This window comes from Loxodonta africana, chromosome 3 (genome assembly GCF_030014295.1).
Source record: "Loxodonta africana isolate mLoxAfr1 chromosome 3, mLoxAfr1.hap2, whole genome shotgun sequence".
In the NCBI taxonomy this organism is placed as follows: Eukaryota; Metazoa; Chordata; class Mammalia; order Proboscidea; family Elephantidae; genus Loxodonta; species Loxodonta africana.
This window is the reverse complement of record NC_087344.1, coordinates 190,973,604-191,000,544: the sequence shown is the minus strand read 5'-3', so window position 1 is coordinate 191,000,544 and position 26,941 is coordinate 190,973,604. Positions and strand designations below refer to the sequence as shown.

Sequence of the window (26,941 nt, the reverse complement as noted above, 5' to 3'; positions counted from 1 at the left end):
GTGACCCTAGACGACAAAGTAGAACTGCCCCATAGGGTTTCCAAGGAGCAGCTGGTGGGTTTGAACTGCTGAACTTTTGGTTAGCAGTCAAGCGCTTAACCACTACACCACCAGGGCTCCAGCTACAAGAACAGGGATTATAAATTTCCCCTAAAAGTGTTACATCTAATTGAAGCATTCATAGTATACTGCCTTTTAACATGGTTACTTGTGTCTTGGAAAAAAAAAAACAACACAAAAATACTGCCTTTAACCCATCTTTGACTACTTGCCTCCTCCTTCAATGAGCCTAACACAGGGCTTGGTACACAGGAAATACTTGTGGTTAAAGTAATAAGATTTGGTTAAAAAATATATTCTTAGTTTTGAGAGAGCTGAGGGTGAGGTTTAACAGAGACTATCTTCCCTTCCTTTTTCTTCTCCTTCTGTATGGTTTCAGCTCTTCCCTCATGACACTACCATCTCCTTACTGCATTTCCAACCTCTTCTCAGGAGAAGCGGCAGATTCCAGACGGTAAAAGAGGAGCGGGGATACTGAAAAAAGAAAAACGACAGCCCCACCCAGACCACATGGCGCAAGAATGGTGCAGACACACCGAAGAGGACCCGTAGACTCTGAAAAAGAGGTATCTGGGTGGGCAGAACAGAAACTGTTCTCTTGGTCACACAGATAAAGGAAAGTCACCATTTCATTAGTGAGGTAGGGCTGGAGTCTGCCATCACATTTGACAGAGAAATACTCCCAGGAGCTCAGTAGGCAGTTCACAAGAGTAAGCCACGTATGTGACTTGTTAGGGAGCAATTATTGAGCCATTAGCATAATGTCTTCTATTCGAGTCCACCCAGAAGCACCTCAGAAGAAAGGCCTGGCCATCTATTTTCCCCCAAATCTGCCATCGATAACCCCATGGAGCACAGTTCTATTCAGATACACATGGGATCGCCATGAGTGAAATTCGACAGCAGCGGGTTTATAATGCCTTCTGTGGAGAGGCAGTGTCAGGCAGCAATGCCCACTAATTCCTGGGACACTCCCAGTCCTGGGCCAGCTCCTCAATCGGCTCCTCTTTCCTGACTTCTTGTGGGCCTGTACTGAACCATTTGCTCTAGAGTTACCAGAAAAAAGAAGAGGGCCTTTTTAATACAGGAAATCCTGTCATTCATAAAGTCTAGGTTTAGGATTAGGGATGCCCAGGAAATCTGCCCCGGGGCACAGAAGAGATTGAGCAAGGCCAGATTTCAGAGTAAGCTGACCTCCCCTGCTCGGTGCTTCTCTGAGGTGTCTTTTTTGGTCATTTTTGATTTCCCATTTAAAAGAGGAACATGAGAGCAAGTTAAGCAAGATTAAATTAGTTAAAAATTGTTTTAACAAGGCAGAAACGAAACTGACAATTGGAGCAAAGCATTTCAAGTTCCTGTTCAACAAAACTACCCCAAAGGGCCGAACTCTCTCACTTAAGGTCGCATAGCTAGCAAGCTCCCCAGCTGGTATTTGACCCAGGTGTGCCTGTCTCCAGAGTTCTTGTTTTCAGCCTCTGCGCTGTAATGGCTCTTTTTAAGGGATGGTTCCAGAAAAGTGCAGAGAAGCAGAGGTTGAAGTTCCAGCACAGAGCGTACCAGGGACATTAAAGACAACTAGGGCCAGGCAGGATGCAGACAGACCAGCCAGGCTCACAGGTCTTCCTCCCTGTGGAATCCACTCTTCTGGGCCCATCACCTGTCCTTCCTCGTGGATCTCTCACTGCAGGTACCTGGAGAACAGGAGGTCATCATGGCTTCATCGTGCTCTGAGAGAGTCCACACACAGGTGCTGGGACCATTGCACAGCATCCACAAAGACCGCATACAGACAGGGTCACTGCTGGGGTTTTAAGAAGACTTTAGGAACTCTTTTCTGACAGTGATCAGTATTTTTGCAATAAACAACCCTGAGCCTTAGTGACAAAAAGAAGTCATTAATAATCATCAGCCAGCCGCAAGTAGTGGAATATCTATGAACAGGCCACATGACTGAATACTTACAGATGTAGATAGCATGGTCCCTGGAGCAACTATTACCTCCTCAGTTATTTCCATATATGAGTCCTAGTTATCCCCTCAAGAACCCCACAGAACAAATCTATTTGTTTTTCTAAATGCCTGGAGACTGTGCTCACGCTTCCTTAACCCTAAGTCCTCATGTGACTTAATTCTGAATTCTCTCTCCATCTGGGTCACTATAGCAGAGGGAGACAGGTAAACAAATGAGAGCAACAGAAGGGAGTCAAAGCTATAATGCAGGTGTGTACAGCTGCCCAAAGGAAGAGAAGTCAAACCCAACAGAATCCTGTTATATATCTTGTTTCCAGAAAGGCAGCCCAAAAGAGTCTTAGTCATTCTGACAACCATTTCGGAATATCAATCCCTCTCTTCTCCAGCCCTGGAAGGACACACCAATGACTCTTACCTGTGGGCTCAGTCCCACCCTGATCCAAAGTGAATCCTACGCAAGACAGGTGCACATTAAGATCCAGCAAGCGTGACTGGAGTGAGCTTTCCTGGCCTAAATCTCTTCCATTATTACTGTGGTGGGCCTCCCAAATAACTTGGTCTCTTGTTAATTCTTTAAGTCTGTGATGCAAGCCCCAGCCTAGCAAAGCACATTTCCTGCCAGCTATTCCCTCTGGGGCCTAGTACATTTTCCCCTTAACCCATACAAGACAATGTGGAAATAATGGACAAGGAGTATAGCCATGAGATAGCATATCTTAAGCATTTAAAGGCTCAGCGATATTCTCTGATTGCCAGTACATCCATTAATTCATTCATTGATTCAAAAGCAATTTATTGTATGCCAAGTACTTGGAAAATAATGGTGAACAACGCACAGGGAGCCCTACTTTCATGGAGCCTACTGCCTAATAATTGTCAAACTGAAGCCATAGAAATGCAAGCCAAGAGAAAGGTGCTCTGTAAGTCCCGCATCTGGACATGGGACAATAAAACAGAAAAAAGAAAAACAAAAAAGCAAAAAACATTTAATTGGAAGAAGAACATCATTATAGCTCTGGTGTGGGCCAAGGTGAGATCCTGTGGACTGGAACTTTGGGAACTGTCCATTTTGACTGGGAGGAGAGGAGCTTCACCTTGATGTCAAACCAACAGGGCATGGAGTTCACACTTCACTAGAGTATCCTGCAAAATGCCTCTATCCTCTTATGTATGTCATATATAGGTGTCTTCCAGACAACTGTACCATACAGCCCTGGGCTCCCTAGCCCCCTGCATCCCACCCCATCTGCCCCATCCCAGTAGGCCACCTACTGCTAACCTCTTCTCAATTTCCTAAACTCTTCAGCTTCTCCAACTCCCACCTTCACTCTCCTCCAGTCCTTGTCATTGCTCACAACTACTTCTCCTCTGAGACCATAAATACCACCATCCAAATTTCTGAACAAGTTTCCCATCCGTTTCATTTTCTAACACTTTCTGCTCTCCCAACCCTTTCTCACCGAGGTCTCCCTTGTCTGACAATGTGTTTCTATTTTCATTTTTCATCAGCCCATTTCCAGATCTTCTCTAAGCCTGTTAAGCAACTTGAGCTACTCTCTCAACTTGAACTCCCTGCCTTTCTGAGTCTTCCAGCAGACTTTCCTATGAGTCCCCAACTCTGAATCCGGCAGGCTAATAATCTCATCCCCAAGCTACTTGACTGCAGTCTGAGAGGCTCTCAAAGATGGACGTGCTGATGGGACTTACAAATGTGTGCCTTTTAATGTCAGTTGAGCTCAATGCTGACAAATTGTTTTACTTATCGTTATTCACAGCCTCTTTTCTCTCAGTGATTATTTTAGACTTTTACCATTTTTCAGAAGTTCTTTACCCAAGTCTGTCTCCCCACTCACACTACACAATCTTGCCCCACATTTTACTGGAAAACTCTGTGACTATCAGGTACAAACTACTTTCCACATATCACTGCTGGCATTGATTTTTATTTGCACCGTTTACCACAATTTCCCTTCCAGAAGTCTTGGCATTATCTTAAACCACCTCCAAAGAGCAAAGTCTTACAGATTCTACAATTATTCATCTCTCAGGTCCATTCTCTCTCCTCAAGGACCTCTGCCACCCTCTCCATTCAAGCCCTCTTCTACTCTCTCCTGGACTTGTGCAGTGGTCCCTTAATGAATCTGACTCCAGCCTCCCTCTATTCCAATTTGTCCTCCACTTGTCTCCAGAGCACACAACACTTTAAGATGCATAAAGGCTTTCAATGACTTCTCGTAATGTTCTTCTGTCTGATGAAGCTCCCTTTCATTTCTTCATGGCCTGACTTTGTTAATAAAATAGAGTATTGGGGGAGTGGGTGTGGGGGAAGCCCTCATCTTCTTTCTCTCTTCTTTCACTCACTTCTCCATATGAGCTGGGAAGAAATATATCTGAATTGTGAAGGCAAATTTCTGGTGCATTTGTCTGTCCTCAGGCCACATGAAGTCAAGCCTTTTCTCCTCCAAGTGTAAACTCAGTAAGTAGGTCACATCTGGCTCCTGAAGGATGAAGCTCTGAAGCTTCTGCAGATGTGCCTATGACTGGTTGGGTAAATTCAATTCAGAGGTAAATGCATAGAATCTTGGATCCCAGTTGCAATCTCATCCAGCTTCATCACCAGTAAAGCTGATAATAGAGCCCTTTCTGACTTCCGTGTCTGTTAATGCATTGCTTCAGAATCTGGAGAGCAGACGATGTGATTAGCATTTACAAATTTGTTCATAACAGATTTTCTATCATCTGGACCCTGTTTCTAATCTTTTCCATAACTCTCTGAAACCTTGCTTTCTCATTTATGAAATGAAGATAATATTATGTTCCTCACAGGTTTTTTTAGGAACCTTTTCATGAGATAAGATTATATGGACCTTTCAACACTACTACCTTAACCTCCCCCCACGTGTCTGTCAGTTTGTTGTACTGTGGGGGCTTGCGTGTTGCTGTGACGCTGGAAGCTATGCCACCAATATTCAGATACCAGCAGGGTCACCCATGGAGGACAGGTTTCAGCTGAGCTTCCAGACTAAGACAGGCTAAGAAGAAGGACCCAGCAGTCTACTTCTGGAAAGCATTAGCCACTGAAAACCTTATGAATAGCAGCGGGACATTGTCTGATATAGTGCTGGAAGATGAGCCCTCCAGGTTGGAAGACACTCAAAAGATGACTGGGGAAGAGCTGCCTCCTCAAAGTAGAGTCAACCTTAATGACGTGGATGGAATAAAGCTTTCGGGACCTTCATTTGCTGAAGTGGCACGACTCAAAATGAGAAGAAATAGCTGCAAACATCCATTAATAATTGGAACCTGGAATGTACAAAGTATGAATCCAGGCAAATTGGAAATCGTCAAAAATGAAATGGAACTCATAAACATCGATATCCTAGGCATTAGTGAGCTGAAATGGACTGGTATTGGCCATTTTGAATTGGACAATCATATAGTCTACTCTGCTGGGAATGACAGCTCGAAGAGGAATGGTGTCGCATTCATCATGAAAAAGAACGTTTCAAGAACTATCCTGAAGTACAACGGTGTCAGTGATAGGATAATATCCATACGCCTACAAAGAAGACCAGTTAATACAACTATTATTCAAATTTATGCACCAGCCACTAGGGCCAAAGATGAAGAAATAGAAGATTTTTATCAGCTGCTGGAGTCTGAAATTGATCGAACATACACTCAAGATGCACTGATAATTGCTGGTGATTGGAATGCAAAAGGTGGAAACAAAGAAGAAGGATTAGTGGTTGGAAAATATGGCCTTGGTGATAGAAAGAATGCTGGAGATTGAATGACAGAATTTTGTAAGACCGATGACTTCTTCATTACGAATACCTTCTTTCACCAACATAAATAGCGACTATACACATGGACCTTGCCAGATGGGACACACAGAAATCAAATTGACTACATCTGTGGAAAGAGACGATGGAGAAGCTCAATATCATCAGTGAGGACAAGGCCAGGGGCCGACTGTGGAACAGACCATCAATTTCTCATATGCAAGTTCAAGCTGAAACTGAAGATAATCAGAGCAAGTACGCAAGAGTCAAAATATGATCTTGAGTATATCCGACCTGAATTTAGAGACCATCTGAAGAATAGATTTGATGCATTGAACACCGGTGACCGAAGACCAGACAAGTTGTGGAATGACATCAAGGACATCATCCATAAAGAAAGCAAGAGGTCACTGAAAAGACAGGAAAGAAAGAAAAGACCAAGATGGATGTCAGAGAAGACTCTGAAACTTGCTCTCGAACATCGAGCAGCTAAGGCAAAAGAATGAATTGATGAAGTAAAAGAACTGAACAGAAGGTTTCAAAGGGCCTCTCAAGAAGACAAAGTAAAATATTATAATGACGTGCCAAGAGCTGGAGATGGAAAACCAAAAGGGAAGAACATGCTCAGCGTTTCTCAAGCTGAAAGAACCGAAGAAAAAATTCAAGCCTCGAGTTGCAATAGTGAAGGATTCCATGGGGAAAATATTACACAACGCAGGAAGCATCAAAAGAAGATGGAAGGAATACACAGAGTCATTATACCAAAAAGAATTAGCCCATGTTCAACCATTTCAAGAGGTGGCATATGATCAGGAACCGATGGTACTGAAGGAAGAAGTCCAAGCTGCTCCAAAGGCATTGGTGAAAAACAAGGCTCCAGGAATTGATGGAATATCAATTGAGATATTTCAACAAACAGATGCAGCGCTGGAGGTGCTCACTCATCTATGCCAAGAAATATGGAAGACAGCTTCCTTGCGAACTGACTGGAAGAGATCCATATTTATGCCTATTCCCAGGAAAGGTGATCCAACCAAATTTGGAAATTATAGAACAATATCATTAATATCACACGCAAGCAAAATTTTCCTGAAGATCATTCAAAAACGGCTGCAGCAGTAGATCGACAGGGAACTGCCAGAAATTCGGGCCGATTTCAGAAGAGGACGTGGAACCAGGGATACCATTGCTGATGTCAGATGGATCCTGGCTGAAAGCAGAGAATACCAGAGGGATGTTTACCTGTGTTTTATTGACTATGCAAAGGCATTTGACTGTGTGGATCATAACAAATTATGGACAACATTGCGAAGAAAGGGAATTCCAGAACACTGAATTGTGCTCGTGAGGAACCTTTCCATAGATCAAGAGGCAGTTGTTCGGACAGAACAAGGGGATACTGACTGGTTTAAAGTCAGGAAAGGTGTGCGTCAGCGTTGTATTCTTTCACCATACCTATTTAATCTGTATGCTGAACAAATAATCCCAGAAACTGGACTATATGAAGAAGAACAGGGCATCAGGATTGGAGGAAGACTCAGTGACAGCCTGCGTTATGCAGATGACACAACCTTGCTTGCTGAAAGTGAAGAGGACTTGAAGCACTTACTCATGAAGATCAAAGACCACAGCCTTCAGTATGGATTGCACCTCAACATGAAGAAAACAAAAATCCTCACAACTGGACCAATGAGCAACATCATGATAAATGGAGAAAAGATAGAAGTTGTCGAGGATTTCATTTGACTTGGATCCACAATCAACAGCCATGGAAGCAGCAGTCAAGAAATCAAAAGACACATTGCATTAGGTAAATCTGCTACAAAAGACCTCTTTAAAGTGTTGAAGATGTCACCTTGAAGACTAAGGTGTGCCTGACCCAAACCATGGTATTTTCAATTGCATCATATGCATGTGAAAGCTGGACAATGAATAAGGAAGACTGAAGAAGTATTGATGCCTTTGAATTGTGGTATTGATGAAGAGTATTGAATATACCATGGACTGCCAGAAGAATGAACAAATCTGTCTTGGAGGAAGCACAACCAGAATGCTCCTTAGAAGCAAGGACGGCGAGACTGCACCTTATATACTTTGGACATGTTGTCAGGAGGGTTCAGTCCCTGGAGAAGGACATCATGCTTGGCAGAGTACAGGGTCAGTGGAAAAGAGGAAGACCCTCAAGGAGGTGGATTGACAGTGGCTGCAACAATGGGCTTAAGCATAACAACGATTGTGAGGGTGACCCAGGACTGGGCAGTGTTTTGTTCTGTCGTGCATAGGGTTGCTATGAGTCGGAACTGACTCCACAGCACCTAACAACAACAACACCTTGACCTCTGACCCCCAAGAACGTTGTGTTTTGGGCAATGGCTGTTTCCTTTTTCTGGATATGCCTGCAAAGTCTTTCTCACTCCTATTCTCCATTCCAGTCGTCCTTTAACATCTGCTCAAATGCCATCATCTCTGTGAAGTCTTCTCTGATTAGCCCCAAGTAGAGGTGACACTTTCCTCCATTGCGTCCCCAAAGTTCTTATACTTTAGAGCAGTTTTCACATGCTATTGGAACTATTAGACCACGTCCATTTGGAATTCGGAACTGTTTCTTATTCTTCACTGTATTGCTTGCACCTGTCACGTTGTCTGCCACTCATGGCTGCTGAAAACTTTTTAATAAATGCAGTAATACGTAAACAGAGAAATAAGGACTAAAAAAATGAATGCCTACAATGAGCCAAAATTCATGCTGAGTAACTGGACTAATTACAAAGAAGCTAAGATGTCTAATTATAGAGGAAAAATTACTCTGCTCAGAACAGTAGATTATGTTAGCATATCAAGCTCACTACTTGAGTATTCCAGAGTTGAACAGTTCTCAATGCATAGCTATGCTTAATAATACAGCAAAGCAGAGGGGCCTGGAATACTGAGGGTCTTGCTGTCTCATCTCTGTTCATTATTCCTTAGACCTAAGGATGCCTTAAGTTCGGAAATCATGATGTCCATCACTACAGGGAGCTGTTTCCACTCAGTTTCCAAAGGTGGGCCTAATACACCTGGAAAGACACAGACGATAAGCAAATCCAGCCCTCTTCATAGAACTTGACATCTTGGTTCTGGATTGTGGCCCATTATGACTGCCTCCATGGGCAACTCTGCACTCTTTCTATGGCCTCTGGCTTCCGTACTCTCTGGGCGCTTACTGTGAAGAGAAGGAATCAAAATTGGCCTACTGCCCCCACAAACCATACTTGGAGACAAAGCATTGCCTGGCCTTCTACGAGATGGCCCTGTTCCTAGCATCTGAATTTCCTTGTAGGAACTATCTCCCCTGTTTACATAGTGAAGGAACTAATGCAGATATGGATGGGGCTGGGATTATAGCAGAGCCAAGTTATGACAGACTGGTTTTTTTGTTTTGTTTTTGTGAACATCTTTTTGCCATTTCCGGCCACCTCCCTTCCTCTGGAAACGTGCCGATTTCAGCAAGTCCAGCCTATCAGTTCTGCCTTCTAAATCCGTTGGTTCATGGTCATCTGAGAGCACTTCTGTCACATACAGGAGCTGCTGCCCTCACCCTCCAGACACACTTGCAGCTGAAGCTGAATATTGCTACTCTGGGGTTTCCTTCCAGCCTTAAATTTCAGTTCAATATCTTCAGCTGCCCAGGTCATGGCTCTGCTACTCTCCTTGATCCTTGGTGAGTATCTCTGCTCCTGTTGGCTTAGACTCCAGAGTTTTCTCGGATTTTGATCAGGACAATCTTCCACTTGCCAAGCCTGCACAGACCCCATTCTTCCAAGGTCAGCTTCTCCCTGCTCTCCTTTCTTTATATCTAGCAACTCTTCTAAACCCAAAGGAAGCCACTTAATCCACACCCAATTTGTAATCCACTTTGATGGCCAGATTTTTTAAATCTATTCCCCTTATATTTGCAATGGCCTATTTATGGTCATTTTTTTTCTTTCCATTTCCCTTTTTACATGAATTTCCCTAAATGTACTATTTATGAGAAGACAAACAGGTAGAGCAAGGAAAGGAAGATGAGCCACAAGACATACTCCTTTTTTTTTGATCATATTACTTGGTTTCCTCTCAAAAATTTTCTCTATCACAATTCCCTAATTTCTCCCAGCTTCTTAACACCCAGGGTAATCTAAAGTAAATGGGGATTTGGGAACTAAAGAGACCTGAGTTTCAATCTTGGCTCTTTAATTTCTTATCTGTCATTCGATATGTCAGTTACCATACATCTCTGATATCTTGATTTCTCATTTATGAAATGAAGATAATGTTATCTTTCTCACAGGTTTGTTAAGAATGTTTTCATGAGATAACTAATTTAGGACATCTAACAATGCAATGCTTGCTAGATAAATTTTCTAATCAATCTCATCCATTTTCATTGTCTTGATGAAGTCCTGGTTTCCCTCTTTCTCTCTCTCACACACACAACTGGGCAAGTATACGCTCCCTGAAACATCTATATAGCCCACAGCACCTAAGAGCCAGCTCTGCCCATCATAAATGTCCTGCTGAATCTCCCAGGCTTACCTCAGACCCAGCTCCTTCATGAAGCATTATTGGTCTGTGTCACCCGCATTATCCCCCTCCCTACAGAGGAGAGCTTTCAAGTCATGTAGTAGCTATATCAATTTCCAGCTCGCGTTGCTATGAGTTGAAATTGACTCGAAGGCAACGGGTTTGGTTTTTTGGTTTTTGGTACGAAACTTGGCACATTCAATTTCCTTAGTATGGAAAAATGTTTTGTGTTCATTGTTAGGCATGTAGAGTGTTATACAAATGGTTCACATAAGTATAACTTTAAAAGGCAGTTGCAAACCAGAACTCACGGAGTCTGAGTGTGGGCATGTCTTGAAGAGTAAGGGCCTGGGGCTATTGAGGAATTCCTTGGAAACCAAGAAAAGAAAGTATCCCAGGACAAGGCACTGAGATACTTGGATTTGCCTGAAAAACTCTAGAGTGGAAGGTCAAAGGTATGAGTTCCTTCAGAAGAATCCTTTAAGATAAGGGAGGAGTTCTGCACTTGAAAATACCTAGCCCTCAAGGACTATTGGAGGTCACAGGGCTCAGGACTGTACAGTGTTAGGAGAGAGCCTTAGGAATGAAAGGGTCCAACCCAGCAGATCCTCCAGGAAGAAACTCCAATATATTGAACGAGTGTGGATGCATAAATTTAGAGATTTGGAACTGAGTATAGGGCTGCTTTCTAACCTACTGGTCTAAATCTGGGGTCTGTAAACTAGCCCATTTTAAAATGGTTTTAAAAATTGAAAAGAAGAATAATATTTTGTGACACGTGAAAGTTACATGAAATAAAGTTTTATTGGAACACAGCCATGTCCATTTGTTTACTTATTGCCCATGGCTGTTTTTAAACTACAAAGGCGGAGTTGAGTAGTTGCAACAGAGATCATATGGTCCACAAAGCCTAAAGTATTTACTATCTGGCCTTTTGAAGGAAAAATTTGCTGACCCTGGACTAAATGCAGTGCCAGTGCACACAGGCCAATCCCACCACTTTTCCCTACTCCTTGCACTGCCCCCACTGCGTCTTTACCTCCCCCCACCAGTGCATCTTTCCAGTGGCCTCCAGCAACTCATTTTTGTGGACCCAGAGGTGGCTTTACCACACTGTAACTACAGGCTGTATTAACCAATCAACATAGTTGACTGGAATAGAAATCCAAATCTAGGCATGTCTGGCACAGAGTTCCCATCACATGTCCAGGGAGCAGGATGGGGTCAGTTAGCTGTGGTAGAATTGGTCTCTGTAATTCCTAGCCAATGTCCATGTGTCCTTTGAAGCTGGCCATCCCAGGAGAAGGTGCCAACAAGCCTGACTTTGGAGGTTGTATATGTACCGCCCCAACTATCGCGCAAGTTTTGGCAAGGGCCTTCCAGAGAGTTGTAGTCAGCAAAGCCTTGGAAATTGACTATATGACCTCACTCACTGCCTTCTTTTTTCCCTAGCCATTTGCACTGGACCTGGCCTCATAGGTAAGATTTTTGGGGGATTCCTGAGAGGTAGGCCTTCAAGCTCAGGAAAGTGGAAATTTTGAAGCTAACCGGACCACAGGGAAATTGTTGTTGTTAGGTACCACCGAGTCAGTTACGACTCATAGTGACCCTGTGTACGACAGAATGGAACCCCACTCGGCCCTGTGCCGTCTTCATAATCGTTGTTATGCTTGAGCCTATTGTTGCAGCCACTGTGTCAACCCATCTGCCTTTCCACATTCCCACCCCCTCTCAGTCTTGTCTGGATAGATTTCTACCTCCAGAACTTATAAGGAATTAGGGTGGTTCATCCTGCAATGACAAGTCTCCGGGTGGTGCAAACGACTTGCACTTGTCTACTCATCTATGTGCAAAAAAGGCTTGGTGAACTGCTTCCGTGAAGATTACGGCCAAGAAAACTCTAGGGAGCAGTTCTACTCTGGGGTCACTATGAGCTGGAATTGGCTTGATTGCTTTTGTTTTATCCTGCAAGGGGACTCCTCTCCACTTGACCTCCATGGCCCAAGATGCTTGGCCAACATCCAAGTATCATATGGCTTTATTTCAGGCCAAGTAGGAGCAGTTCTACTGTGTCCTGTAGGGTCTCTATGAGTCAGAATCTACTCTATGGCACACACAACACACAACACACACACACACACACACACACAGAGGTACCTTACCATCTGGTGGCTGTCTCTGGGAAATGAACTTCCTTTTGCTCCACTTGGAACCAGCACATCCAGCTCCCCCTGCCAGCCTTAATGTTACCTTTATTTGAACTGTGAATCCATCTGCCTCTGCGCAGTACATGGCTGGACCAGCAGAGTTCAGGCTGGATGTCAGCCTCCGTTGGTCACCTCTGCAAGGAGCCTTTGGGCAGTGCACAACCTGCACAACCAAGCAGACGTTGGGCTGCACAAAGAGAATAAGTCTATGGAAGAGGAAGGTTATGATGGTACAAACTCAAGGGGGTTGTTTGTAGAATATCAGTTTTTTTTACATAGTCCCTGCAGTCTATCCTTTCTCTCGAGTAGAGAGTTTACTAGAGAGAGGAAGCCACAGACTCTGCTATGGGTGTGGAAGCTTCTGCATCCTGCTGGATGCAGTTTGATTTCTTAATGAGCTCAGTTGTTGGGTCCTCAGGCCAACTCTCAGATTACTTGATCTTTTTACTTTGGCCTCCAGGACTGTTTCTTGGTGCTGGTATTGGGAAACAATGGCTCTCTTGACAAGCCTCCCCGTACTCTAGGAGGTTTTTCTTCTGACCCTGGCTCCCTCTCTGAAGCCTTCTGACGCTAAAGGCTGCTAACGGCACCGCCTAGGACACAACTGCCCTGATGATTCTTTCTACTCTTTTGTAGCTTTAAAATCTTACTCAGCCATTCTTTCTCCCCGCAAGCTGAATTTCTTTTATATTTACTATTTCTTTTTTTTTTAAATACGTATTTCTTCTTTCCCATGGGCTCTTCTAGTATTTCATTCCACAGAAAATGAAAACTCATTAAAAGGGAGTTTATTTTAAAACTAGCATTTTGTCACCCAAAATCAAATATAATAACCTGACCGTGATCTTACTAGCTAATCTTTCCTGGAGTAAATAACAATGTCAATGCAAACTCTAGTCTTAGTTATGATGAACTATACTGACTCAAAAGTTATTTCTGGGTGACTCCTTAAGAATTATATTTGTACCCAAATGTATCAGCCTTAAACCCGGATGCAAAAATGGTAACTTTCTTAGTTTTTCTATTACTAATTAAATTTCAAGTATTCATTCTATATATTCTGCATATTACCAAAAAAAGAAAAAAAAAAGGGAATAAGAAGAAACAAAAAACAAATGAACAAACTAAACATAAGCTTTCCAGTGCAGTTTAGTATCAGCCAGATCAGTGTTTTCTCATTCAACCACTTCTTCTGGGTTAATTCTAAGTTTTCTGGGGAGTTTACACAGCATTGAGACAAGGCAGGCAGCAGGAAATATGGTCCTCAGAAGTCATATTCCATCCCTGCAGGCAGCTGGGTCATCCCGTGTGGTCTATGTTGGCATCTGTTAAGCGGCTCGTATCTCTATAGGTCGCAGACCACCAGCCCAAATGTGATCCCTCCAGGTGAACCAGACCCCTCTCAGCTACATGTCCCACTGGCTAACTTCCCCACTCTGTGGAGCGTGACAAATTCCTCTCTTCTCCTTTTTCACTCTGGAGCTACAGGAGACTTGGAGGGATTACTTCAGCCTAGTGACTAAATATAAGCTCCTTGAGGGCAGCAATATTACCTGTCTTATTCATCGCTGTTCTCAAAGTTCATAAAATAATACCTTGAACATAGTATACACTCAACAAATGTTGCCTGATGGGCTGTTTGTTTCCTATTCTACTTCTATGCCTCAGGAGAAGGGAGAGGTTTCTGTTAGTCTTTTGCCCCCCATAGTCTACTTGAGAAGCAGAACCAAGTCATGGATTCCTCAAAACTCATGTATAGGTTCTATAGAGCCTCTCTCCTACCCCAAACCCATCCTCAGTGACCTCTTAGACTAGAAATTGGGGCTCTGAGACTCTGAGGCTCTAATCATTCCTTTGTCTGGTGTTCTCTGTATTTCTTCTGACCTGGATGCTTGGGCATGGGAAAATGTCACAGGAAGTAACAAGGATGATGTGGGTCACTGATAATGGGAGAGAGAGGCTGTTCAGCTTAAAAAAAAAAAAAATCCATTGCCATCGAGTTGATTCTGACTCATAGAGTGTAGAACTGCCCCATAGGGTTTCCAAAGCTGTGATCTTCATGGCAACAGTATGCCACAGCTTTCTCCCACAAAGTGGTCGGTAGGATTGAACCATTGGACCTTTCAGTTCACAGCTGAGCCCTTTAACCACTGTGCCACCAGGACTCCTTTGTTCAGTTTAGGAGCCCAAACTATACGTAGATCTCTCAGTCCCTCCTCCATCTGACGTCCGTGGGGAGAGACAGAGTCATGAACAAGAAAGATCACATAGTAACCTTCGGTAGACTTGGATGCTGGCCTGGGGCTTCTGCTAATTTACAGTATGACCGTAGGATCTTCACTTCTCTGGGGATTGTCTCCCTTATCTGTGAAATAGTGGGATTGGGCTTTATAATCTCTATAGGCCCTTCTGGTTCTGACCACCAGAGATTCTGAGAATTCTGCTTTATCTTTAATCAATATCCTTCGTTTAATCTGCAAACAAAATCCTACAGTCATATCTAGGAGTCTGTAGGTGGAATTTCTTGGTAGGGTACAATTAAGGGTGTAGCAGAATCAGAGCTCAGAGATGGGGCCCTGCAGGTCCTCTCTCCCCTTCCCTTCTGTTTTCTCCTTCCCCTCCTCTGACTTTCCATGCTGCCTGTGAATGGTGAAGCAGTCCCAAGCTGACTGACCACACCCCTGAGGACCCTTTAGACTCCTCCTGGGTCCCCAGCTAATAGTGCATCTCCTCGCAGAGTCTTCATACAGAGCGCGACTGGTGGGAGGCCCCCACCGCTGTGAAGGGCGAGTAGATGTGGAACAGAACGGTCAGTGGAGCACTGTGTGTGGTTACAACTGGGACTTGAAGAACGTAGTTGTGGTGTGCCGGGAGTTGGGCTGTGGAGCAGCGAAGGGAACACAGAGTAGTTTTACATATAAGCCACGGGCGGAAGAGAACCAAGACTTCTTCATCGAGGAGTTCCACTGCAAGGGGCTGGAAGATACACTGGCTCAATGTGAAAAAGAAGATACTGATTATGGGAGCTGTAGCCACCAAGACTACGCAGGAGCTTCATGTGAAAGTGAGTATGGCAGGGCTCAAAGACCATCTGCCAGCTGCCCATACCCCACAAGGCCACACTTGTTTGTCTTTACTTCCCACTGTGGACTTTCACATGGGCTGCAATGGCTAATTGGTCCCTTGTCCTTCACATCTCACACTTGACCTAGAGATAAACGTTCTCCTCACCTAGAATTGTTACTGCTACTTGCTTGAGCTAATGCCTTCCTCTTAGTTACAAGATATATGAGAACCTGTTTCTTTTCTGAACACACACAGACGCACATGCAGAGACTCCCCTGCAGTCAGGAAGCATATGCTGGATAGTGGACCAGGCATCTGGATCTAGAGTTGGAGTTATGGGGGAAGAAATGAGCCCACGAGGTATAATTTATACTTGACCTATAGTTTCGGCTCTCAAGTTGTCCACCAGCTAGTCAGGTAGGTAGGAGGTGCTCACAGGAAACTAGCACACTCTCACGTGTTTTTCTCTATTCCTTTCCTTTCCTGCATATATTTGCTTTCTATGTCTTAATAATTTCTCCCCTCTCTGTGTGTACTTTTCCCCAGTAGACTGTGATTTGGCTAAGAGGCTAGGCCATGTCTTCTCTTTCTCGGCCTCCCATGAATTCGTTACCAGGGAAACAGTCACCGACTCTTTGTGACCTGATGCTGAGGCTTCTCTCCTATTTTTTAGAAGTCTTGAAGATTGAGAGCCCTAATCTGGGATTCTTGGGTGCTAGTGCTGACACTAATAGCAAAAGGCTTTGGCCTTGGGCACATCACTTCACTTCTCTGTATGTTATATTGTGTTTGGTTTTTTATTTTATTTTTTTAAATCTACACAGTGTTTCTATCTGCCTTTTTTGAGGAGCAAATGAGAAGTTGAATGTGAAAAGAATTTGAAAAAATAAAAATGCGTAGAAATGATTAATGGTTCAACTCAGAACTGACTCATTGGTTCATTCATCTACTCATTCAGCAAAGCATTCGTAAGCAGTTATTAGGCCCTAAGCACTCCAGTCTACATTGTACTAAACAGCAAGAGAGTAGAGATGTATACATTGATTCTCTTTTCTCAAGAAGACTGTGTTCTCGCAGGGAACAGACACTTCCTCTTTCTTTTTCCAGTCCCAGAGACTGCGGCTGGCTGATGGCCCCGGACGCTGCATAGGGCGAGTGGAGGTGAAGCATCAGGACCAGTGGGGCACCGTGTGCAAAGCAGGCTGGAACCTCCAGGCTGCCAAGGTGGTATGCCGGCAGCTGGGATGTGGGAAGGCCACACTGACCCGAGGAAACTGTAAAAGAGCTACACAGGGCCAAGGGCCCATCTGGCTGAACCAGGTGTCATGCTCAGGAAAAGAACTAACTATTCAGGATTGCCCTTCCAGGCCTTGGGGGAAGAACAACTGCACCCATGACGAAGACACTTGGGTCCACTGCGAAGGTAAAACCTGCAAATTCAGAGGCTAAGATTTTTCATGAATTTATTAAATGAAATTTTATTCAGTCATTATTTACAGAGAATTGTAAATACACATAGCAAAGTTAATTGTGCTTATCCTTAATGTTCTGGTCTTTAAAACGGGACTAATAATACCTGCCTTTGTATATAAAAATGATGTAAACAAACAAAAAAACTAAACCTGTCATCACTGAGTCGATTCTAACTCATAATCAGTGTCCTAGTCACCTAGTGCTGCCGTAACAGAAATACCACAAGCGGATGGCTTTAACAAAGAGAAATTGATTCTCTCACAGTCTAGTCGGTTACCAGTCCAAATTCAGGGCATCGGCTCCAGGAAGGCTTTCTCTCTCTGCCAGCTCTGAAGGAAGGTCCTTGTCCTCAACCTTCCTCTGGTCGAGGAGCTTCTCAGGCACAGGGACCCCCTGTCCAAAGGACACACTTTGCTCCTGGTGCAGTTTTCTTGGTGGTGTGAGGTCCCCAACTCTCTGCTTACTTCCCTTTCCTTTCATCTCTTGAGAGATAAAAGGTGGTGCAGGCCGCACCCCAGGGAAACTCCCTCCACATTGGATAGGGGAGGTGACCTGAGTAAGGATGGTATTACATTCTCACCCTAATCCTTTTATCATAAAATTACAATCACAAAACAGAGGACAGCCACACAATACTGGAATCCTGGCCTAATCAAGTTGATACACACGTTTTTGGGGGGACATAATTCAATCCATGACAGTTACTATAGCAGCTCTATTAATATATTAAACAATATTAATCCCTATATTATTAAAAAAAAATACAAACTATTATTTGATTGAATTCTGTATAAGTTTTTTGAGCCTGATTTCTCAATTTTTGGTAGCACATTTATTTAATCCTGGCCTGGCTTCTTTCTTCCACTCAGCATGCTTTTGAATTGATAATCGCCTCCTCTGCTGTTTGCTCCCAAATGGTGTATCTAAAACCCGAAACATATTTGTTTTGTTCCATAAAAGACCCCATTATAACAATGGCTTCAGTGGGTAAAAAAACCTAGGTCTAGACTCTGCCTCTTGCTGAGGGGGGAGCACAAACTTCACTGGGAGGTGGACCGTGACTATCGAAACATACACTGTAGGAAACCCAGGTGGTGTAGTGGTTAAGTGCTACAGCTGCTAACTAAAGGGTCAGCAGTTCGAACCTGCCAGGTGCTCCTTGGAAACTCTATGGGGCAGTTCTACGCTGTCCTATAGGGTCGCTATGAGTCGGAATTAGCTCAACAGCACTGGGTTTGTTGTTTGTTTTTTGGTTTAGCTCATATAAAGGGATTAAAAAATTTTTACTGTGCGTTGGGTGAAAGTTTACAAAGCAAATTCGTTTTCATTTGATGTTGTTGGGTGTTGTCGAGCTGGTTGAGTTGGTTGCGTCTCACAGCAACCCTGTGTACAAAAGAAGGAAACACTGCCCGGTCCTGCACTAGCTTCACAATCATTGTTATGCCTAAGTCCATTGTTGCAGCCACTATGTCAATCCATGTCCTAGAGGGTCTTCCCTCTTTTTTGATGACCCTCTGCTTTACCAAGCACGATGTCCTTCTCCAGGAACTGGTCCCTCCTGATAACATGTCCGAAATATGTGAGATGAAGCCTCACTATCCTTGCTTCTAAGGAGCATTCTGGCTGTACTTCTTCCCAAACAGATTTGTTCGTTCTTCCGGCAGTCTATGGTATATTCAGTATTCTTTTCCAACATCATAAATCAAAGGCGTCAATTCTTCTTTGATCTTCGTTATTCATTGTTCAGCTTTCGCATGCATATGAGGTGATTGAAAACACCGTGGCTTGGGTCAGACTCACCTTAGTCCTCAGAGTGACACAGCTTTGCTTTTCAACACTTTAAAGAGGCTTTTTGCAGCAGATTTGCCCAGTGCAATACGTTTTTTGATTTCTTGACTGCCTCTTCCACGCTGCTCATATGTTAATATAGACAACAGCACACAAGGGCCATAGTCAAGGCAACTTCTTAGACATAACCAAACACATTGTGGGATGAAGTTCCTAGGCTTGAAGGCTAGAATTCTGTTGGTAATTTTTGCATCTATTTTCATGAGGGACATCGGTCTGTAATTTTCCTTTTTGGGGTGTCTTTGCCTGGCTTTGGTAATCAGGGTTATGCTGGGTTCATAGATTGACTTCAGGAATATTCCTTCCTTTTCTATACTCTGAAATAGTTTGAGTAGTATTGGTATAAGCTCGTCTCTGAATGTTTGTAGAGTTCTCCAGTGAAGCCACTAGGGCCAGGGCTTTTTATTGTTGTTGTTGTTGTGTGTGTGTGTGCATGTGTTTAAACTCTTCAAGCTCTTATTTAGTTATGGATCTGTTCAGTTTTTTTTTTTTGTTTAAGGAGGTAGTGTGTTTCTAGAAATGTGTCCATTTCCTATAGATTTTCAAATCGGTTGAAGTGCAGTTTTTCGTAGTATTCTGTTATGATCCTTTTTATTTCAATTGGTTTGGTTGTAATGTCACCCATCTCATTTCTTATCCAAGTTACTTGCTTCCTCTCCTGCTTTTCTTTTGTCAGTTTGGCCAGTTGTTTGTCAATTTTGTTGATGCTTTCAAAGAACCAACTTCCAGTCTTATTATTTCTATTATTTTTTTTGTTCCCTACTTCATTTATAATGGGATTTTGATATGCGTTTTTCAACCAAACAAATTGTGGCTGTTGTTGGGTGCCATAGAGTCAGTTCCAACTCACAGCAACTGTATGTACACTAGAACAAAATGTTGTCCAGTCCTGTGCTAGTGTCACAGTCATTGCTATGTTTGAGCCCATTGTTGGAGCTGCTGTGTCAATCCATTCCCTTAAGGGTCTTCCTCTTTTTCATCAGCCAAGCATGATGTCCGTCTCCAGTGATACCAAACAGATAGGGGCTAGCTAATATACAATAAAAACATATTTAAAAACCTGATTTAAAGTTCTTTTAAAATTTCTGATGGCTTAAAGTATCTGTTTGGAATTCTACCAAATCATGAAATCACCCAGAATTAATTCTTTAAGTAAGAGCTGACCTTAAATTTCTATTTTGATTAGGTCTTTTTCCCAAATGAAAAATTATTGCACAAAGTCTTGAATATCTAAAGAATTGACTGCCAAAGTGTTAGATGAAAGAGAGGAAGCAGTGGCGTAGGAACCAGAGGGGCCTCTAAGAATTCAGCCTTGGTATTGAGTACTATTTTGGCTTGAGTAAAGACAAATATACTGCAATCTTAACATTAGGCATGTGGAGAGAGAGAAATTAGGCAACATTAGGGAGGATGGGGAGTCCCTGGATGGTGTGGATGGTTAATGTGCTCTGCTGCTAACCAGAAGTTTGGTGGTTCAAGTCCAACCAGAGGCACCTTGGAAGAAAGGCCTGGTTATCTACTTCTGAAAAATCAGTCACTGAAAATCGCATGGTACATAGTTCTGCTCTGACACGCAGGAGGTTGTCATGAGTCCGAATAGACTTGATGGCAACTGGTCACTGGCTAGAAGGGACGGACCTGGAGTTGAGAAGTTAATCCTGCCTTAGTGCTGCCTCTCCTTTTCCAAGGGGCTGGTAGCAACCCAACTTACAGGTTCAGGAAGACAGAGGTAAACTGTGACTGACCAAGTTGGCCTCAAGATCAAAAGAGGGTATGGCCGTGGCATCAGAAGTCTCTGAACAATATTGATACCTGTTATAAGGACAGCGGCAGAGTCATGCCTCAGAGATGCCTGCCCTAGTTGATTACAATCCTCGGTTAGCATCGTAGGTTCTGAGAAACGGAATCTATCCCCTTTGTAGAGGAGAGAGGCAGGGGGTCACCAAGGACAGGAATATAAATCCAGAATGTGAGCAAAACCCCAGGAAAGTGATCTAAGTATATACTGTAGGTGCTGGGTTCTGGGCGACTGCTCATGTATGCCAGGATCCTCGTTAAGAGACTATGGACACCAAAATTTTAGCCGTCAACTATTTTTCAGCTCCACTCGCTGATGGGGACGGGACTCCCATTATGTAGTCAGTTTTCGCTCCATGGACTCAGGCTGGCAGAACCGAAACCGTGGTGGTGGATATTCCACATCTTCACGTGGGCAGAGATGGGTTCAGAGGAATAGACAGGCTGGATCGTCAGTCTGTGCTGCCTCTGCTTTGATTCTCGCTTGGGCTTTCAGAAGAGTGACCAGAAAATGCATTCAGTGTGGTGCAGTCAAACCACCCCATGTCGCTGTTAAGTTCTTTAGTTTTTCAGACCTACTAGAAAGTCATGTATACATGTTAGATTTACGACATAGGTGGAGGAATGAAAATATATTTGTTAAGGAAAGGGATCTAGGCCACATGTGTTAGAACCTGACGGAGACCTAGAAGAGGGACTGTAAACACAGAAACACATGTGGAGAGTTTCATATGCAATGTGTTTGAGTGAGGATGTAAAGGAACTTTTTTTTTTCCTTTCTCTACCTCTCTCCAACCCTTGACTTCCTCTTTGACACCACAGATCCCTTTGAACTGAAGCTGGAGGGAGGAGAGAGCCACTGCTCTGGACGTCTGATGGTGCTGCACAAGGGTATATGGGGTTCTGTCTGTGATGATGGCTGGGGAAGAAAGGAAAACCAGGTGGTATGCAAACAACTGGGCTGTGGCCATCCCCTCCTTCTACCCTTTGGAGTCCAGAAACACTTTGGCCTGGGGGTTGGCCCCATCTGGCTGGATGATGTTCGTTGCTCAGGGAATGAGTTGTCTCTAGAGCAGTGCCGGCACAGGTTCTGGGGGTATCATGACTGCACCCACAAGGAAGATGTGGCTGTGATCTGCTCAGGTAAGTCCTGCAGCTGGAATCCATGAAGACTGGCCTGGTGTGGGCTGCAGAGTAGGAGTGGAAGTGGGGACTCTTTGGACACAATCTTGAGAAAGTCTTTTCAAAGAGCCTGGAATACTAGCCCTGAACTGGAGACCTCTTTGGGGAAGTGGGAGAAGAATCCTTGCCCTAACTTGGGCCAGGAAATACAAATGCAGCCCTTGAGTGGCTGACTCAAGAGACCCACCAGTCAGCAGCTCAGTTTTATAATCAGAATGGGAGCTGACTGTGCAGAGCTATTTGGCTCTGGAACTAGGTAAGACCTGATAGTTGACCAAGGAATGTGAGGAGCAGCTTAGTGCCTAGAAAAGGAGGGGTTTGGTGACACAAGACTGGAGTTTGAGCCCTGCTCAACTACTTTGAAGCTATGTGATCTTAGATAGTCGCTTAATTGCTCTGAATCTGGTGCTTTCGTGTGTGAAATAGGGAGACACTTGCCCCATTTACCTCAGCGAGTTTTATGATCGTGGAGGATAAAATGTGTTAATATATGTGAGTATTGTTTGTGACTCACACAGGAGCTGGTTGGGTAAGTCCCTGGGGTACTGTACTAGTTTGTGACTTGGCCCCACCATCGGTGTGTGTCTTAGGCCCTAGGAAGGTGCCATCTATTTTCTTAGCCTCTTTGAGCTTGAATGAAACAATCCTTTCATGACCTGTTGCCACCCTTACTGTATGTTCTTCTTGTCTTTCCAGAGCCGTAGCCTGGTCTTCTTGATGTTTCATCAGGCTCCCACTAGCTCTGGAATGACCCTACTTGTCTCATGGGCCCAGATTATTCCATTTTTTTCATGCTGGGCCTGCAGACTTTGAGGCAGGCAGCCTCAGAGCCCAAACTTCTAAGAGACACCTGCTTTGGCTTATGCTCCTACACTGAGCAGAATAAGCTGCCCTTTCTTCTGAAATTGTCCTTGACAAGATAACCAAAATGGCCTCTGAGTGGAGACTTAACCTTCTAATGAAAGAAAATCAACCTCTTCCTCCATATTGGGGGATCAAACCTTTGTCTGAAAAAAATGTATAGTCATCCCCAAGCTAGGCGCACCTGTGTGAAGGTCAATCCTGAATATTCATGATTAATTTGCATTTCCTTGTCTGCTCTCTGTAAAAGCCCACCTCCCCAAGCTGCCTGCAAGCAGTCTTGGAGGCAGCAGCCCCGATTGCTCTTTCCCTTGTACAACAAAATAAAGGCATCTCTCTGATCTCCCACTTCGGCCTCTCGTTTATTGACTGTAACAAGTCACGCTGAGCAAAACCTGGGGTTTTCACCTGGCAACAACTTTAGCCACCATCCCTCATCCCCTAAGCAGGAGTCTGAACACTGCGCTCAAGCCTTGCTCTCAGAGCCAAGCACACCCATCCTTGCCTGTTATGAGAGTTATGAGGGAAGAAATAGAAACTTCTTGTAGGGCAAGATGAGCTTCCAGTTGTCCTCTCCTCACCACTGACCCCTTGACATTAGTTTTTTAGCCTTTTTTGCTTCTTCCCAAACTGCCTGGGACTCCTAGGCTTGTCATTTTGACCAGACATGCAATCCATTGCTTAGGCAAGATCTATGTCTGCAAACAAGATGAAAGGAATGGAGCAATAAGAACATTTGAAAGGAAATGTTGGTAGACAATTTCACAGAAGTTGGGGGAAATCTTAGAATCATCTTATAGTTTTTTATCAAGTCTTTGGTGATCACAATTAATAATACTTCTCTACTCTCTTATTCCTTGGTGAGAGTGGAACATTTTTCAGGGGCAGAATCCTCTAATCCAAGACATGACCTTTTTCATGACACTTGGAAAAAGATGTTGGATATTCTGAATACCCTGATAAATATATTTTTTGTCCATCCCTATACTACCTGCCAACACGGTTGGCCTTTAACAAGAAGACTGTTACAAACGCATTAGTTTTATCTAAGAAAAATATGTTGGATATGGAGCTACTTACTGGGAGAAGGGCAAGAAAAAGGCAGAAGGAGATTGGCATGTCCAGAGTTGTGTCTCACGCCAATCAGAAAATGTAATTTTCATTTTATGAACCGAGGCTTTGGGACCTGCTAATCTGAGGCGAAACATCATGATACTAAAATGACAATCAAGACTTGATTGTAAAAATGGACAATCTTAAACTCTGAGGCTAAGCTCCGTACTTATAATATGTCTACATTTACACTGTCTAATAAATTAGATATGACAGCCTGAACAGTTGCCCCTCTGTGATATGCTTTTTCTGCTGAAAGGGAAGCAGGTGTGGCGGCTTCTCAGCAATGGCCCTTTAGGCAGGATTGGGTAGAAGAGAACTTGCCAGCAGATATAACCACGTGTGATATAGCTCTCTCCTCTGGGCATGGAGCTCTCTCCCTATTTCCTGCTCTAGCCTGTGAATTTCAAGTTCAATTCTGCATCTCCTGTTCTTCAGACTGACATGTCTAATAATCCAACTCTGATGTCATGCCTTTTTAACCTTAATGATTTTTTTTTTTTTTTTGCTTTTCTCCTAACCGAGAACTTTATGTCTCTGGACCCTGACTCTGGTTAATTTGGCCAAAACAGTTCAGCTGTGAAGGCAAGGTCACTAGTGAAATGAAGGTGCAGTGAAACAAGAGGGTAGCAGTGAGGGCAGGACTTACCACTTGCTGGGGATTAGGAGGCCAGTGTTTCCCCAGGTCCTCATTCCTTAGTCCTAGAGTCCATAGCCTTTAGAATAATCATTCTTTCAGCACTAGGTTTTTGCAGGGGATCCAAAAACATTAAACAGAGAGAAATAATTTCTGACACTGTAAAGCTGTAATGAAGAACTAGTGCGGTCCTCTGAAAAACGAGTCTACAAGAAAGTACATGAAACTGATACTATTTAGTGACAAGGACTTGGCCATTCATTAGGTTCAGGGTGTGCCTGTCATCTTTTGTCTGCATTATTCAGGTAAGAAATGAGACAGACTGGCAGCAGTGGGAGCTAAAGTCGTCTATGGGATCTCATGGTTCCTAATGACACCGGAATGTGTTTCTACCACCTAACCGACTATCTCACTGTAGATGTTCAACAAATATTTGTTCAATGAATATTTAAGAACTAGCTTGGAAATAGGCAGAGAAATCTAGCTTCTTATAAGAGGAGAAAATGCCTTAACAGACATTTTAGGATCGACCCAGCCTACTGATCTCTTCTCACAGGCTTTCCTTGTTTTGCCTACAGAACTTCACAAGAGGAATTTTGATTTCCCCTTATTTCTCCATTAAAATTCCTTTTGTAAAATTCCAATCCAGTATGACCCCTAGAAACCAATCAAATAAAAGTACAGGGTACTTGCCCGCTGAAAGCAAGGCCTCACAGTAACCTAACTGATAGTATCAAATCCAGTTGCCGCCGATCAATTCCAACTCATGGTGACTCCATGTGTGTCAGAGTAGAACTGTGCTCGTTAGGGTTTTCAGTGCCTCAGTTTTCAGAAGTGGATCGCCAGGCCTTCCCTCTGGGTGGCCCTGAGCCTCCAACCTTTCCGTTAGCAGCTGACTGCATTAACTATTTACACCAGCCAGGGCCTTCAAATGACAGTATTAGCAGATGCAATAAGAGTGTGCCACCAAAGGAGAGGCTGTCAGAAAACTGAAAGCCTGAAGGACATGAAGCTGGCCTCTTAGCACTGTCCAGAGAAAAGGATCCCCTGATCCAAGAATATGGCTGCCTTGTCTTGCTGTCCAAAATGAAGGTGGGTATAATAGGGTATCATAGCTTGAAGAGATCAGCATAGAGACAGAGACTTCCAGGGCTCACAGATATTCTTCTTCCTGGACACACCACTAGTCTACACTTCCTAAAAAAAAAAAAAAACAAAAACACTTCCTAGCTCTCCTATATATAGATAAAGCCATGTGGCCAGTTCTCACTGGAGTATGAATGTGCTGTTTATAATACCTTCACATCAAGACAGTTAACAGTAGCTCGCCTTCTCCATGCTCTTTCTCTCTCCATCTGCTGGTCGACTGGAGAAAGACACCAAGAATATATAGAAGGGCAGATCCAGAAAATGGAAGGAGCTTGGGTCTCCGAATGATTAGACGGAGCCAGACTCTCCCACCCATACTCTGCTGACTGTGACATGAATAAGAAATAAATGTTATTTATATGAAGCCACTGAAATGTCAGAGTTGTTTATTTACAGCAGTTAGCTCACCGTTACTAAAATAGACATTAAGATTAAAAAAAAAAAAAACCTGGCTCACTCATAGTTTTACCTTTATTGTAGATTAATTATATTTTATTTTTGATATTTATTTTTTTAGTCTTCAAAGCTCTCTTTTTCTATATACTGGACCCACTGTGTCCATGCATTTTAAACAGTCTCTTGGATTTTAAACAAAATCATCTTGCCCTCCCGGCCACAGATGACTGGCATTAAGAGCGGACATCCTTCTCAAGCTAGATCAATCAGCCCTTCCTAGGAGTTGGAAATTGTGACCAAAATAGGGTTAGTTTCTCCAAGTAGCTGAGCTAATGTTATCCCAGAATCTGTGGCTGGCCTTTTTTTTTTTTTTACACAGCACATGGAGTGGATATAATAGGATATCAGATCCTGAAGAGATTAGCCTGAAGAAACAGAGACTGCCAAGGGCTCAGCTACATTCATGTTCTCTTCCTTTGTCCATGGACACGTTGGGTGTAGTGTATAGAATTCGTAGATATTCTGAGACACCCATGCTAGTACCCTGGACTTCTATATGGCTTGGCCGTATGTTGCCGTGTAGCACAACCCAGCCAGACATGAGAAGGTCATTGGCCACATCAAAGAGATCTTGGCCCAGGTTGCCAGGGAACTCCTGTGAGGGTGTCAGCTCCCCATGGACCCTGAGAAAACCAAGCTCCCCACCCTGTCCTTTGGAGGAGAGGATACAACCTTTGGGGTCAGCCTGATCCTGCACCTTGGAGCTCCAGTCCCACCAACCCCCAAATTAAATATCTACAGCAACACCCTCCCCACCCCCAGCTTTTAACCTCCGTAGCATACCCAGCCCAGGA

The 26,941-nt window shown here is 43.6% G+C and overlaps 2 protein-coding genes across 15 annotated transcripts in view; both read left to right on the top strand.

Annotated features, from left to right (window-relative positions):
• The window catches only part of LOC135227225 (Fc receptor-like protein 2), a 505,822-nt gene that overhangs the window by 155,684 nt on the left and 323,197 nt on the right, over positions 1–26,941 (top strand). The window lies entirely within an intron of this gene.
• LOC135230847 (CD5 antigen-like) lies at positions 9,051–26,927 on the top strand. 8 transcript variants are annotated; one of them, XR_010321619.1, is made up of 8 exons: positions 9,051–9,516; positions 11,811–11,837; positions 15,303–15,629; positions 15,887–15,991; positions 16,739–16,855; positions 16,999–17,054; positions 21,572–21,640; positions 22,628–26,927. XR_010321619.1 is itself a non-coding variant. In XM_064283078.1 (6 exons), exons 3-6 carry the CDS (start codon positions 15,585–15,587, stop codon positions 22,633–22,635), a joined length of 438 nt encoding a protein of 145 aa, XP_064139148.1. In that variant the 5' UTR covers positions 9,318–9,516; positions 11,811–11,837; positions 15,303–15,584; the 3' UTR covers positions 22,636–26,927. The 8 variants fall into 8 exon arrangements, 7 of the variants coding, with proteins under 7 accessions (XP_064139148.1, XP_064139144.1, XP_064139142.1 ...); XM_064283078.1 differs by lacking the exon at positions 15,887–15,991 and having other exon boundaries at positions 9,318–9,516; positions 16,739–17,054; XM_064283074.1 differs by lacking the exons at positions 15,887–15,991; positions 22,628–26,927 and adding an exon at positions 10,648–10,813 and having other exon boundaries at positions 9,330–9,516; positions 16,739–17,054; positions 21,572–22,621.

Excerpts from the sequence above, each read along its gene's own strand:
- LOC135230847 (XM_064283075.1), top strand. The coding sequence starts at position 15,585 with ATGGGAGCTGTAGCCACCAAGACTACGCAGGAGCTTCATGTGAAA. Across the intron at positions 15,630-16,738 it reads CGCAGGAGCTTCATGTGAAA|TCCCAGAGACTGCGGCTGGC; the intron begins GTGAGTATGGCA and ends TTCTTTTTCCAG. Across the intron at positions 17,055-21,571 it reads CACTTGGGTCCACTGCGAAG|ATCCCTTTGAACTGAAGCTG; the intron begins GTAAAACCTGCA and ends TTGACACCACAG.